This window comes from Durio zibethinus, chromosome 18 (genome assembly GCF_047325235.1).
Source record: "Durio zibethinus cultivar Kanyao isolate XHJ-2024 chromosome 18, ASM4732523v1, whole genome shotgun sequence".
In the NCBI taxonomy this organism is placed as follows: Eukaryota; Viridiplantae; Streptophyta; class Magnoliopsida; order Malvales; family Malvaceae; genus Durio; species Durio zibethinus.
The window spans coordinates 12,024,167-12,036,955 of NC_143179.1; the positions used below are offsets into that span (position 1 = coordinate 12,024,167).

Here is a 12,789-nt window from a genome sequence, read left to right on the forward strand (position 1 = left end):
CAGATTGACTATGTAGAATTTCATAGGCATGCTGCTGGTTGCTCAAATATGCATTACTTTGATCTTCTTATAAGATTAAAAACTGAGCAAAAACATTTATTCCTGAATATTCAGAGAAATGAATATCATAATTTGTTTGACTTCATAAGATCAGGTTGATATGTTCTTGATTGGATGAATCATTTTTGTTGTTTTGGCAATATGCTAACTGCTGTCTGTTCGTGCAGTTTTAAGGGTTTGAAGATTATGAACCTTGGAGTTGTGCGAACCATAGATGGTGTGGCCGAAATTCTTCAAAACGAGGATGATTATGCAGTTGACTCACATCTTGAGCACATTAAGAATGAAGCTGGTGCAGATGAAAGTTATGAGGAGGTGAATTCTTTATCAATTGCCTGGATTTATTTATTTATTTGTAGTTTGAATTCTGTATGTATTAATTGCAATTTTATATTCTTGTCCTGTAATGCTGGCAAGCAATCTTGACATTATTCAAATCTGTTATTGGGCAAATGTTTACAATAAGTTTATATATTTTGTCCTCAAATATGAAGAACGAGTTAAGCCCATTGGGTTTAGTAGCAGTTATAGGGAAGAAAATGTCCCAGTTTTCATGTTACCTTCTCTGTGACTGCTTGCATGTAGCATTATGTACATAGATGTTCTTGTCTGACTTTTTAGCTTCCGCATGTCCCCACTGGTTGTCTTTTTGTCGGTGTTGAAAACATGGTGAATCAATCCAGGATGAGGACTTTGTCATTGACAAGGACGATGGAGGCTCTCCAACTGATGATTCTGGCGAGGAAGAATCTGATTCTAATGAAAGTGGAGATGAGAAAGAGGCAAGTCATTTTGTTCCTTCACATACTTTATTCTTGTAGTGGAAATTCTGGACAAATTATCTTTTGGTACCTCACATTGAATAACCAATTACAGAAGCCTGCCAAAAAGGATTCCAGAAAGGAAACTTCTTCTACTAAGGCAATCCTGATTAAACTTAGTGAATGTACTGATTAAGCTGGTTTTGTTGTTCACAGAATATAAGAAAAGTAATCCTGGAGTTTCGTTCACAGAGTCGTCCTGAATTGTTGGAGAGAAGTAGAAAAAGCTGTCAGATATAGTTATTTTCTGAATTATTAATTATTCCTTGCTGTTTCTATAAATCAATTTGTTTATTTTGGCTTATAAACATTTCTTTGCAGCGGCGGAGAAAGAACCATATGAAGCAAAGGCCCTAGCAGATAGAAACCATTCAACCAATGAACATAGATTCAGGAAACGAAACCAGTTCTGGTCTGTAATGTTAGTATAGAAACTTGAGTTGAGAAAATTCATTTCATTTAAAGACCCGGAAGCCATACATCCATTAATGTAACTTCTCAAAATTTAATGCCTTTTTAATTATATTTATTATTATATCCAAACAATTTTCATTGTTTTCTTTTTTGGATCAACCCTTTTTCCATCCTGCTTTCATTCAGAGAAATACCAAAAGCTGGTTTCACCTTCTATTCTATTCCAAAGAAATGATTGAAGGATGTTCAGAGCTTCTAATTTGGAATCAACACAAATATACTAAAAATGTAGGGAAAAAGTGTGCAATAAAAATTAGCAATACCATATAACAGATGAATTTCATTAGAAATAAATAACTTTTTTCTCACTTCCAAATAACTTCTCACTTCCCAATGATCCAAACAATAAACAAAATGAAAAAAAAAAAAGAGATTTTGTTTTTCCCCCATTTATCATAATCTTGTTTACATGTAAAAAAAGAAAAAAAAATTATGTATGACTCCTTTAGTGGAGTTGAGAATTCTTTCTAGCACTTGAACCCCTTTTTGCAGTTAAGAGCCCCTGCAAAACGAGTGAGCCTTCTGACAAATGATGCAGGCTTGGCTTTGATCATTTGCAACTTGTTGAAGTTCAAACGGGGTGGTGCGGGTGGCCCAGAAGTTCTAAAGAAGGCTCCGTTCATGAACAAGTCTCCTTCTGATCTCCATACCCACTTACTCCATTCTGACTCTGGTGCATAGTTCCTGTTGGTTATCTGTTGAGACGCAATGAACAAAACAAGTTAATTTGTATGAACATCAAGTTATTAAAATAATTGCTATGTTTTAAATTATTTTGGATTTACCTCTTTGGCCTTGGGGTCGTCTGGAGCAATGAACCTGTTGCCCTGGCTGATGATGGTGGGATGCATGCTACCACCAATGGCATACATTTTCCAGTGAGTGTAGTCATTATTGACAACATGAAAGAAACCCCATCTGCATCTAGGCATTCTTTGTATCAGTTCCTTGCCAAAATGGTTGAATGCAACTGTGACTTGCATGAGTTTATCTCTTGCGTAGGTGTCACTTGCACCCAACAGGATCACCTGAAGAAAAAACCCAAACATGCTTAATTAGTTGAAAACTGCGCGACAACATGTTGAAAACATGTGAACCTGTTTAGTGTTTTAAGGTAAAAATTATTACATCGTTATGATGGGTGAAATGGCAGTTCGAGATGGTGATTGCAGTTGAACCCTGGATTGCATCGATGAGTCCATCCTGACACTCGGACATGGAAAGATGATCCAGCCAAATGTTTGTTGATCCAAAGATGGAAACTCCATCTCCATCACCTACCGTCCGTAAACCGTAGTGATCCACGGAGTCCCTGATTAGGCCACCGTTACTTTTAACAATGTGATGAATATGAATGTTGTGAATAATCACATTGTCCACAAATTGAAGGGTAATGCCAGCTCCATAAGCAATGTGAACATTAGCTCCACGACCATCGATTGTCTTCTTGCTTTGGACAATTAGCTCCTGTGACAATTTGATGTTCATGTCATGAGAAAAAATGATCCACAAGGGCTTCTTCTGGATCACTGCGTGACGCAAAGTTCCTGGCCTGGGGTCTAACACATTATCATCAGAATTATCTGTCACCCTATAGTACTTTCCCGTCTTTCCTCCCTGAGTTTTATGGCCAAACCCAAGCACGCAATTCGCCAGCTTCTTACGATTCTTGGCCCAGTTCTTGTCGCATCGCCAGCACCTGTCAATTGGGTTAGTCCCCATGCATGGTCCAGTGTACGTTTTGTGCTTTCCCCTCAAGTTCCTCCTGGTGCTGTTAGTGCTAACACCCTCAAATTCCATGGTTTTGTTAGAACTAACTTTTGCCATAGCCCTGCACCAAATTGTCCAAGAAGGATGAGTGTGCCTCTATTTAACATATAAGTTAGGGAAATGAATTTAGGATCTGTGGCTCTCCATCCATCTAAAGGATGGCAACCTGACTATTAAGCTAAAGACCTGTGACCATACAACTTGATAATTGACATAGACGATAATGAAAAAGGAGAGATGGAAAGAGAATGCCATAAGATTTACTTGTTAACATTATAGTTGAGGTTACTGGTGACATTTTCTGGGTTCGGTTCGTATGCTGCCAGGGTATTCTTCCAGGCTTCTTCCGCACGTGGCTTCCAAACGTCATCAAATTCAGCAATATTTGCCCACAGGCTTGGAATTAGGGCGGCAAAAGAAAAGAAGAAAACCAGTCTCAGCTTATTTACCTCCATTTCTTTTTGGGATTTTTTTTCTTGGTTCAATTGCTGGGTGATATGAGGGGCCTGACCACCCTGAACATTCAACCCAGCTACACCAAGAAAATGGTGCCTAAATATCTAAAGGCCTAAGCTGCCAACTTGGTTGGCGAAGCCTTGGGTTGTTCAGATCTGTGGAAACCAAGAGCATTTCGGGTGCCTTTAAATAAAACATCCAAGAAACTGTATTGTTCTAAAATTAGAGCGCAGAGAGTGGCCAACCATGTTTCTCTTACAACATTAGAAATCACACTGTTTTTCTCCACAAAAATCAAGAAGTGGTCTAAAACCAATGGTAGGCTCGCAATCTAAATTTGGACTCTTAATTGAACCAATGGCAGCAGCTGGTGTCACATTCAGGATTTTCAAGCTCCGAAATACAATCCAGACAACAGATCCTAAATGAAAGACTATTTTTATTTGTTTTAAGTTCTAACAAACCTCTTATTATCTGTCCTTTGCACAAGCTTCAAAATCCCATAACTGCAGCCAGCTCCTCATTTTTTGGTGCCTAGAATCCATTAAACCTCTGAAGCAACAGTTGGATACTGTTAAAAGTTTTCTCTCACAATTATCATTGGCTAGTATTCTTGAACAATCGGAAAAAAATACGGAATTTATAAAAAAATATGTGAGGAGACACTTTCCAGCAGAATTTTGTTCCCCATACACATGCTTAATACAAAATGAAACCAAATACACCCCCCCCAAAAAAAAAAAAAAAAGTTCAGCCCCATTCGGTATTCGCCTACCGAATTCTGGGAGCAATTTGCTGATCTTGAGGGAATCAATGATAAATGTTCTTGGTGGAGGAAAGGAACTTGTCTGCCATGAAGTGAAATATGATCTTAGATTCTCAATATTCCGATTTGAGTTGAAAAATTAAAAAGACTCTCTTACAAATATACTTCAGTCAGAAGAAAACACTATTTTACATGGTGTACACAGTATTGGAGTTGCTGCTGAGTTTACCTAAGAAACATGACTATGGGGAACCCATCCTTAGAAACAGGGTCCACGTTGGTCTTAACAGGTAGGTTCAAGTCTTGTTGGACCAGGCAGAGATGATTCAGAGAGTTTAACAAATAGAGAGACAACTAGTGTCATATAAGCTTTACTTCACTTTATTTGAAATTGTTTAGGTGTTGGAAATCAGTAAAAGGCAAAAACAGTCTGTCAAAAAGAGAAATGCGATACAAACATTTAAAAATAGAACAGGGACATGGTCTCAAAGTATTGTTAGTCAATATCGTGTGAGTTTGTATAATCTTTTCTTCAATCTGAAAAGAATAGTGTAACTAAGAGTCAAGAAATTCTTTTTATACCAAAATGACACATTTATATTCCTTAATCCATTGTAATCATACATATCCATGCATTGCAGACAACAATCAGACAAGATGCCCATGAAAATGAAGTTTGGGAACCTTTCTGCCGGATTGGAATTTGTTTCCTAAATCTGCAGTACTTAGAAACTTTTAGTGGCTTTGAAATGTTTAAATTAATCAGTACATCTCTTGGCATTCCTTTGTCCACGTAAAGGATTCGACCGACAAAAGATTCAATGCAACAAAAGCATGAGCACGAAATGTTTGTTTAATCTAAACAGGAAAACTACTAAGTTTAATCCTAGCAATGCAACAGCGTTAGACAGATACTATAAAACATCTGTTTTCAATTGGCATAACAGTATGTCACCCTAGAAAAATGAGTGATGTTCTCAAATTTCTTGCAGTCTCTTCCTCAGTTAACAAACTAGTTCCCATGTTGCAGATGCTGGTAAGAGAAAAGAGCAGCATACTGAAAAAAAATTAGAAACCATAATGGATGGTTATGCAGATATAAAGTACATGATAAAGCTTAACCTGGAGCTGATTTATGCAATCATTTTTAAAAAGTGGCATCCTGGATTTGACTTGCTTATGAAGAAGTTTTTTTTTTTTTTTTTAAAGAATATACAAATCCTGTTAATAATGTTTATTATAGTCAAATAAAGAATAGAAGAAACCACATATGGGAAAGCCTTCAGACAAAGGTATTGACCTGCTTTCAATGATCCCTTGGCATTGAACTCTTCTAGATGTAAATAAAGAAAGATACAACAGGGCTCTTTATGGCAAAATTTCACATTTTAAAAAGTGAATTCATCACAACACTTATTCTCACACTTTTAACTACAATTAGAAAAATGCTTCCCCCGCCACTGTCATAAACTCGGTACTTCAATTACTTCCCTTGCAATTCACTTCTTTATTCCTTCTTCCTCAGCTTAATACCAAAAAATTCTGTGAAGCAATCTAAAATCTAAATCATAAGCTAAGAGTACCTAGGTTGACAAGATGTAGTTAAATCCCATTTACTCAAATCCATGAAGGGTGTTTCAGACATTTTTATTGTATAGATATATTCATCCAAGACAGAAATGGATTTGACAGACAACATTTGGCCAACATGGGCATATGCTGCTCATTGAGATGACTATCACAATTAACTCTTCTTTCCTCCTGAAATACTTTTATAAAGAATTGAGGTTTTCAAGGGTCAAAAGATTATCCTTAATGTGATTTTCTATGATCCAAGAATTGTTGGTTAGATTGTCTAGGAAGTTCTGTAGGTTTCGTTAATATATATAGTACTTTTTCTTATAAATAAGGTTGTAGCTTAGAATAAAAAAAAAAATATAGGTATTGAAATTTAAATGATAGATTTATTGAATGTTATTTTTTGAAAATGATTATATAAAGTAAATAAAATAAGTTTCGGATTCAAGATGTATCGAATTTAGTTTTTTACTCCTAATAAGTGCAAAAGAAGAAAAAAAAAGCACAAAAAACATGAATCTTCTTTCGGTCTTTGAGAGTGAATTCATGAAAATTAAAGCCTACTGGCAAGATTTTTTTAGAGTTTAGCCTATCTAGCCCTCCTTTACCTAAAGAAGAGATTAACCAGTATAACATAACAAGAAGGGAACTGGAATCTACCTTTAGATCAATGATGACAAAAATACCCTGACTTCCTACTGAAAGTAAAGATCTTTATAATCACCATGTCTAGCATTATCTGATACTTCACCATTACAAGAGGAAAAAATAAATGTAAAGAAAAAAAGTAGATGAATATGTTCTAAAAACATCCCCGTAATTCATGTAGAAGGGCAATAAATCAGGATTGGCAACATGACAAAAGCAATTTAAATTTAAATTAGACTTAACAATTTATGTATTAATATTTACTTATTTTATGTTTAACATGTATAAAATACGAAAATTATTATTTTACAATTCGTATCATATATAACAAATACAAAACACAATTTTTTTTGTTTTTATCAAACTTATATATGATTTTTTTCAAAAAAATTTAAATTATGTTTCTTAACATTATATCTTGTTTGAAATTACTAGGTTTAATTTAAATCTTAAGGTTATTTTGGGGAATGGATTAAGAAAACTTTTCCATTAAGCTTCTTCAAGAACAGTTGATACTGCCTGACTTTTTATTTCTGACAAAGCAACCAACAGAGCATATATAAAGAGTGTCCATTACCAAGGTTCTATAGAAAAAGCAGTACATTCTTGTACAACCCTTCAATCACCAGTTTACCATGATTTCCCTGGCAGATGTCTATCATGTCGTCGCAGCCACTGTCCCGTTGTACTTTGCCATGATTTTGGCCTACATCTCAGTGAAACGGTGGAAACTCTTCACACCAGAGCAATGTGCAGGCATAAACAAGTTTGTAGCTAAATTCTCTATCCCATTGTTGTCTTTCCAAGTGATCTCAGAAAACAACCCCTACAAAATGAGCCTGAAACTCATACTTGCTGACTTTCTTCAAAAACTACTAGCCGTTCTTGTTTTGATAGCCATCAGCAAATTCAGCTCCCGGGGAGGTTTACCATCGATCATAACCGGCCTCTCGCTATCAACCTTCCCCAACACTTTAATCCTGGGGATTCCACTGTTGAGGGCCATGTATGGAGATAAATCAGTTGCACTCCTGGCTCAGATAGTTGTCCTACAAAGCTTGATTTGGTACAATTTGCTGTTGTTTCTGTTTGAGCTAAATGCTACAAAGGCAGCCTCTGAGACACCACCTTCACAACATACAGGTAGCTGGACATTCAAACACTGCATTACATATAAACATGGATTAATTTCATAAAATTAAACATACCCAAAATCAAGGGTTGATTGAATTTCAAGTTAGTTCAGTCAACTTTAGAAACAAAAGATAAATCAAGTGGGTCCAGATTACATAGGGGTTTCTCTCCTTCTCTCTTTCTCTTTTTCTCTTTGTTTGTTTGTTTTTTTTTTTTTTTTTAATGTTTTCTGTTTCAGTTAAATTTTCTTCATTCCTTTTGCACGTGTATCACGTAAGACCCTTCACATAATGCATATTATATGTAATGACTACTAAACCATGATTTTGATGTCTGAATAAAATGCTTTCTTCCATTATTATATTGTTGCTGTTACTATTTTTTTTTTTTTTGTCTGAAATAAGGGGACCAAGAGGCCCCTGAAGAAGCACAAGGGAAAGAGGAAGGAGAAGAGGCACACACCAGACCAAGGAAATCAAAGACTATGCTCATTTTCTTGACTGTGGGGAAGAAGCTCATGGCAAATCCTAATACTCATGCAACCTTGCTGGGTCTTATTTGGGCAAGCATTCGATTCAGGTTGGATTATAGAAGCATTAGAGAAAATTTTAAGCCAAGATTTTCATCTTGATAAAGATTATTGGTGACTGATATTTCTTTTAACTTGCTGAAATCTCTTGTAGGTGGAACATAAAATTCCCTGCCATTATTGAAAAATCAATAGCAATATTATCAAGTGGAGGACTTGGTATGGCAATGTTCAGCTTAGGTATGATTATGCAGTACCATTCTTTTATTTTGGTTCAATGATTAGGTTACATGATAAGAGGTAAAATCCCATCCTCCAAGGGGGTGATACTTGAACCATCAGGCCGAAGGCGGCATAGGTTCATTACACAAACATATTTACGTAATCAAGAACTTGTTAAACATCAATTCTAACTCCTGCTGCTGTCACTTAATAGGTCTATTTATGGCATCACGGCCTAGCATAATAGCATGTGGTATTCGGATGGCAGCAGTAGCCATGATCATGAAATTCATGGCCGGTCCTGCTTTAATGGCAGCATCCTCTACTGCCCTTGGACTTAGAGGCAGATTATTAAGAGTGGCAATTGTGCAGGTTAGCCAACTTTGTATTATTCTTAATTTCTACTTACAATCAAGGGATGAAAGCTAAACATTGATACACAATCTACGTTCCAGGCAGCTCTTCCTCAAGGAGTCGTTCCATTTGTTTTCGCCAAAGAGTACAATGTTCATCCGGATATACTGAGCACAGGGTAATCAAACATCTGAAGTTTTTCAACATTATCTTTTCATTTGGATCCATTGAATAATGTGGTCTTGGTTTTGTTGGTTTCAGGGTAATCTTTGGCATGCTTATGGCCTTACCTGTAGCATTAGTCTACTATCTTCTTTTGGCATTGTGAAATTCCTGGAAAACTCTGCTAGTTATTCCAGAAACGGTAGTAATTTCTTTTTACCTGAAATCAATTCTGCGAAAGGGTCAAAAGTTTTTTAGATGGATATAGATGTCCAATTCAGTTTTCTGAAAATTCTTTGGCATTGTTGATTTTTTCCTTGGTGGAAAAGACTATAAGTTACATTTAACAAGAGTAAAACCCAAAAGCCATTTTCTGTGGTTTTTTCTTCTTTTTTTTTTTTTTTTTTTTTTTAAAACTTTGTTACTTTTAGAAATAGAACAGAATTAGCAATGCTGAAAGGTAAACTCTTTTATTTTCTGTGCATGATTGTCTGTCCCAGGAAGACCACCATGTTTGATCCATGAGCTGATAACATTAAAAGTTAGACAAACATGTTATAAATTTTACGATCTTTCATTCTATCTCCAATTGAAAAATTCATGTCCAAGCTAAGTATTAATATACACTACAAATTGATCTACATTTTCATATTCTATTTAAGTAAATGCTCATAGGTTTCCAATAATTATGTAGTTTTTTGATAAAGTACTAAAGTTTTAGTTCCAGCAATCAAATTCAAAATTTGATAATCTCAAATATTAAAACGAAAAAACTATCAAGGTTATTTTCAAAAAATATCATCACCATTCAAGATAAATTTTCATCATCAGATTTGAACATCATTTTCCTACAGTAAAACATGAACTCTAGATTTACAAGCATGAATATGCCAATGTTATGTGAATGTGCCCATTAGTGCTTTATATCAACAAATTTTATTCTTTTAATTTTTTTTTTTTCAAGATTCGATAGATCACTCTCATTCCCACAAACAATAATCAAGTCTGTAAAATGCTTAAATCTGTCCACAATTTGTGCTAATGCATGTGTGGCCAATTAGTCCCCATGCACGTGACTGCTATAAGCATCAGACTTTTTTGCCTTTTTTTGCGGCATATTTCATTTAGGTTTCAGAATATATTCATCAAACAACTACCATTTACGTCTTACAATCTAAACACCCTGTAATTTATATATTTCAGTTTTAATGATTAATTTTCCGTAAAGAGAGAAACTTATAATAACTTGCTTAACATGAGATTTTTTAAATTTCTCATTCCATATATTATGATTTTTAATTTTTTCTCATTAATTACGAGTTTAATTTATCAATTGGTCACATGAATAATAATAATAATAGATGTATTAAACGAATTTAAACAATAATAATCATAATAATAATAATAGATGCTATATTGAAATTCATTGATAAATTATAGTAGAAGAATAGTTAATTATTTTATTAAAAGATTTAAATGATAGTGAAATATTTAATATGATATTTAAATTTTAAAATTTTTTAATATAATATCTAGACTGTGAATTTGTTAATTAATGCGATACTCATTTTTAACATATCTAATTTTAAATGATGACACGTGATGAATAAATAATTAGTATCGCTTCAATTGAAAGATTTATAATTTAGGTATTATACTAAAAATAATTTCTCAATATTTTCTTTTTTAATTAGATAATTATTTTAAGAAGAAAATATCAATAGAGTTGTTGATTATCATCTTAATTTTTTATTTTTTAATTTTTTATAATTTTTTATACTGGACTTAATAGGTGCATTTTTTTAATTAGGGATTAATCACGATTTTTTCTTTTTCATTTTTAGAAACAAATTGGCACGGGTTAGAGGCAGACTTAGTTTTTTTCGACCTCTAACCCTTCAATTTTTTTTTCTTTTTTTAAAAAAATATTTTGTTTTTTTATATTATTTTTTATTTTTAATCATGCAATAAATTTTTTCAGTTTTCTTGCATTAAAAATTTTTTGTATGGTACCTCCCTCATTTTTTTTTTTTTTTAATTTGACTTTAATTTCTTTAATTTTTAATTTTTAGTTTTAATTAAATAAATTTTGTAAAAAAAATGTCAATGAAGATAAGAGTAAGTGATGACAAAACAACTTGTATTTTATGAGTTTTGATTTGTCTTGATCTAATAAATATATTTTTTAAATTAGAAATTAGGTAGAGTTTTTTTTTTTTTTTTCCTTTTAAATTGGGATAAGTTGAAAATAGGTTTAGGATGTTTAGTCTCGCCTTGAATATATAAAATATATTTTTATTATTTATTTAATTATATATAGGTTTATATTATATAAAACCAAATTTCTGTCGCAACCATCCTTTTCATCGTTGATGTTCTGGTGTTGGTTCCATTTCAAAACTTAATTGCTCATTCTTTTTCAACCTTCTTTTTACCTCTTTGGCTTAGGTTTTACACAAAGACTTCTTGAAGTCGTGGATGTAAATTCGAAACTCAAACCCGTAGTCGTAGTTCAATGGTCGAAAAATCAATCTTCCTTCCTCCACTCTTGCTTATCTAGCTTCTGATTGACTTGATTTGACATTTTATGGGCCAAAGAGGCTGCAGATTCATGTTGCACCCATTAATGAAGCAGACTAATTTTACAAAAGTAATCAAGACATCACTTAACCATCATGAGTTCTGCCTATTACTTTCCTGAAATTTCAAAAGTTAGGAGCTTCTAAACCTATGGTAATTTATAGGTTATCTAATTCATTTGTTGATTATATAAAATTTACAACTCATTCATGTTAGTTCATTAATTCATCTAACTAAACGAACTACAATACTTTATTTCTATTAAGAGTTAGTTTTAGTTTATCTTGCAGATTGATCGAACCTTTTTTTTCCTTTGTGACCCTTGAGAATATTTATAGAAAAACTAGAATTATACTATTATATATGAATTTATATTGTTTGCAATAGTTTTTCCTTTGCGGTAATCATTCTTTAACATCCTAAAGCATTATTCAGAATTTTGTTCCCAAAAAATTTCTTACTAAGAATCACTCAGTTTTCATAATCTTATTTTATAATTTTTTAGATTGATTTCAGATTGGGAGCTATGGGACAAGCATAAATTTATTAAGAGTCAATACAAGTTATGATGTTGTGGAAGAGACACAGATTGATGTATAGACACTAAAGGGTCAAACGATAACAAATGGTCTGCTAGCAGGCAAAGTATATGGCTCGTTGAGGTACCAATAGAGTTGGAAATAGACATGGATTATTTGTATTCTATTCCAAATACAAGATGCCTCCAAAATATTTTTTTAACAGTTGTACAATAAATTCTACTATTATAGATGGGTTTACAATAGATTAACACACAGGGCATGAGTTGTTGCAGTTTGTTTGCTTTTATCACATTATTGAAGGCAAAATACAATTTGTTGAAGTGTGTCATTTGTTATGACGTTTTGAGTGATGACCTATTATTTTGAATGGTGGTGTCATTTCATCTAGTGATAATACACCCTGGAAGGACTAGAAGGTTGGGAAACCTAAACATGCCATAGTTCTCACAAATTGCAATGAAGAGTGATAAAATTATAAGTAACACAATGCATAGCATGGTCTTCCTATTAGTGCTACCGTCTAAATTAGGTCTTCTTTTAAATTTTATTGTAACATTGGAACCTCTGTATAACTTTCACACCTTTTATTCCTTACAGTAAAGTTGCTTTTTCTTCATGTTACCATCTAAATATTATCTATCACCATCAATTGTTGTATTGGAGCTTTTACATATGCATTCTCTTACCACTACA

The 12,789-nt window shown here is 33.5% G+C and overlaps 3 protein-coding genes across 5 annotated transcripts; 2 read left to right on the forward strand and 1 right to left on the reverse strand.

Moving 5' to 3' along the window:
• The first annotated feature begins 231 nt into the window (after window positions 1–231).
• On the forward strand, window positions 232–1,415 carry LOC149513734 (FACT complex subunit SSRP1-like). The gene is made up of 3 exons (XM_089746833.1): window positions 232–375; window positions 744–1,110; window positions 1,203–1,415. Exons 1-2 carry the CDS (start codon window positions 247–249, stop codon window positions 879–881), a joined length of 267 nt encoding a protein of 88 aa, XP_089602959.1. The 5' UTR covers window positions 232–246; the 3' UTR covers window positions 882–1,110; window positions 1,203–1,415.
• A 131-nt stretch (window positions 1,416–1,546) lies between these two features.
• Window positions 1,547–4,724, reverse strand: LOC111300546 (pectate lyase-like). The gene is made up of 4 exons (XM_022896175.2): window positions 3,390–4,724; window positions 2,484–3,186; window positions 2,141–2,383; window positions 1,547–2,050 (listed from the first exon to the last, which is right to left on the reverse strand). The coding sequence occupies exons 1-4, from the start codon at window positions 3,578–3,580 to the stop codon at window positions 1,823–1,825; spliced, it is 1,365 nt and encodes a 454-aa protein (XP_022751910.2). The 5' UTR covers window positions 3,581–4,724; the 3' UTR covers window positions 1,547–1,822.
• A 2,419-nt stretch (window positions 4,725–7,143) lies between these two features.
• On the forward strand, window positions 7,144–12,347 carry LOC111300547 (auxin efflux carrier component 8-like). 3 transcript variants are annotated; one of them, XM_089747587.1, is made up of 7 exons: window positions 7,144–7,716; window positions 8,112–8,286; window positions 8,391–8,476; window positions 8,673–8,830; window positions 8,914–8,990; window positions 9,074–9,176; window positions 12,060–12,347. In XM_089747587.1, exons 1-6 carry the CDS (start codon window positions 7,209–7,211, stop codon window positions 9,138–9,140), a joined length of 1,071 nt encoding a protein of 356 aa, XP_089603713.1. In that variant the 5' UTR covers window positions 7,144–7,208; the 3' UTR covers window positions 9,141–9,176; window positions 12,060–12,347. The 3 variants fall into 3 exon arrangements, with proteins under 3 accessions (XP_089603713.1, XP_089603714.1, XP_022751911.1); XM_089747588.1 differs by having other exon boundaries at window positions 12,071–12,347; XM_022896176.2 differs by lacking the exon at window positions 12,060–12,347 and having other exon boundaries at window positions 9,074–9,233.
• The last annotated feature ends 442 nt before the right edge of the window (window positions 12,348–12,789 follow it).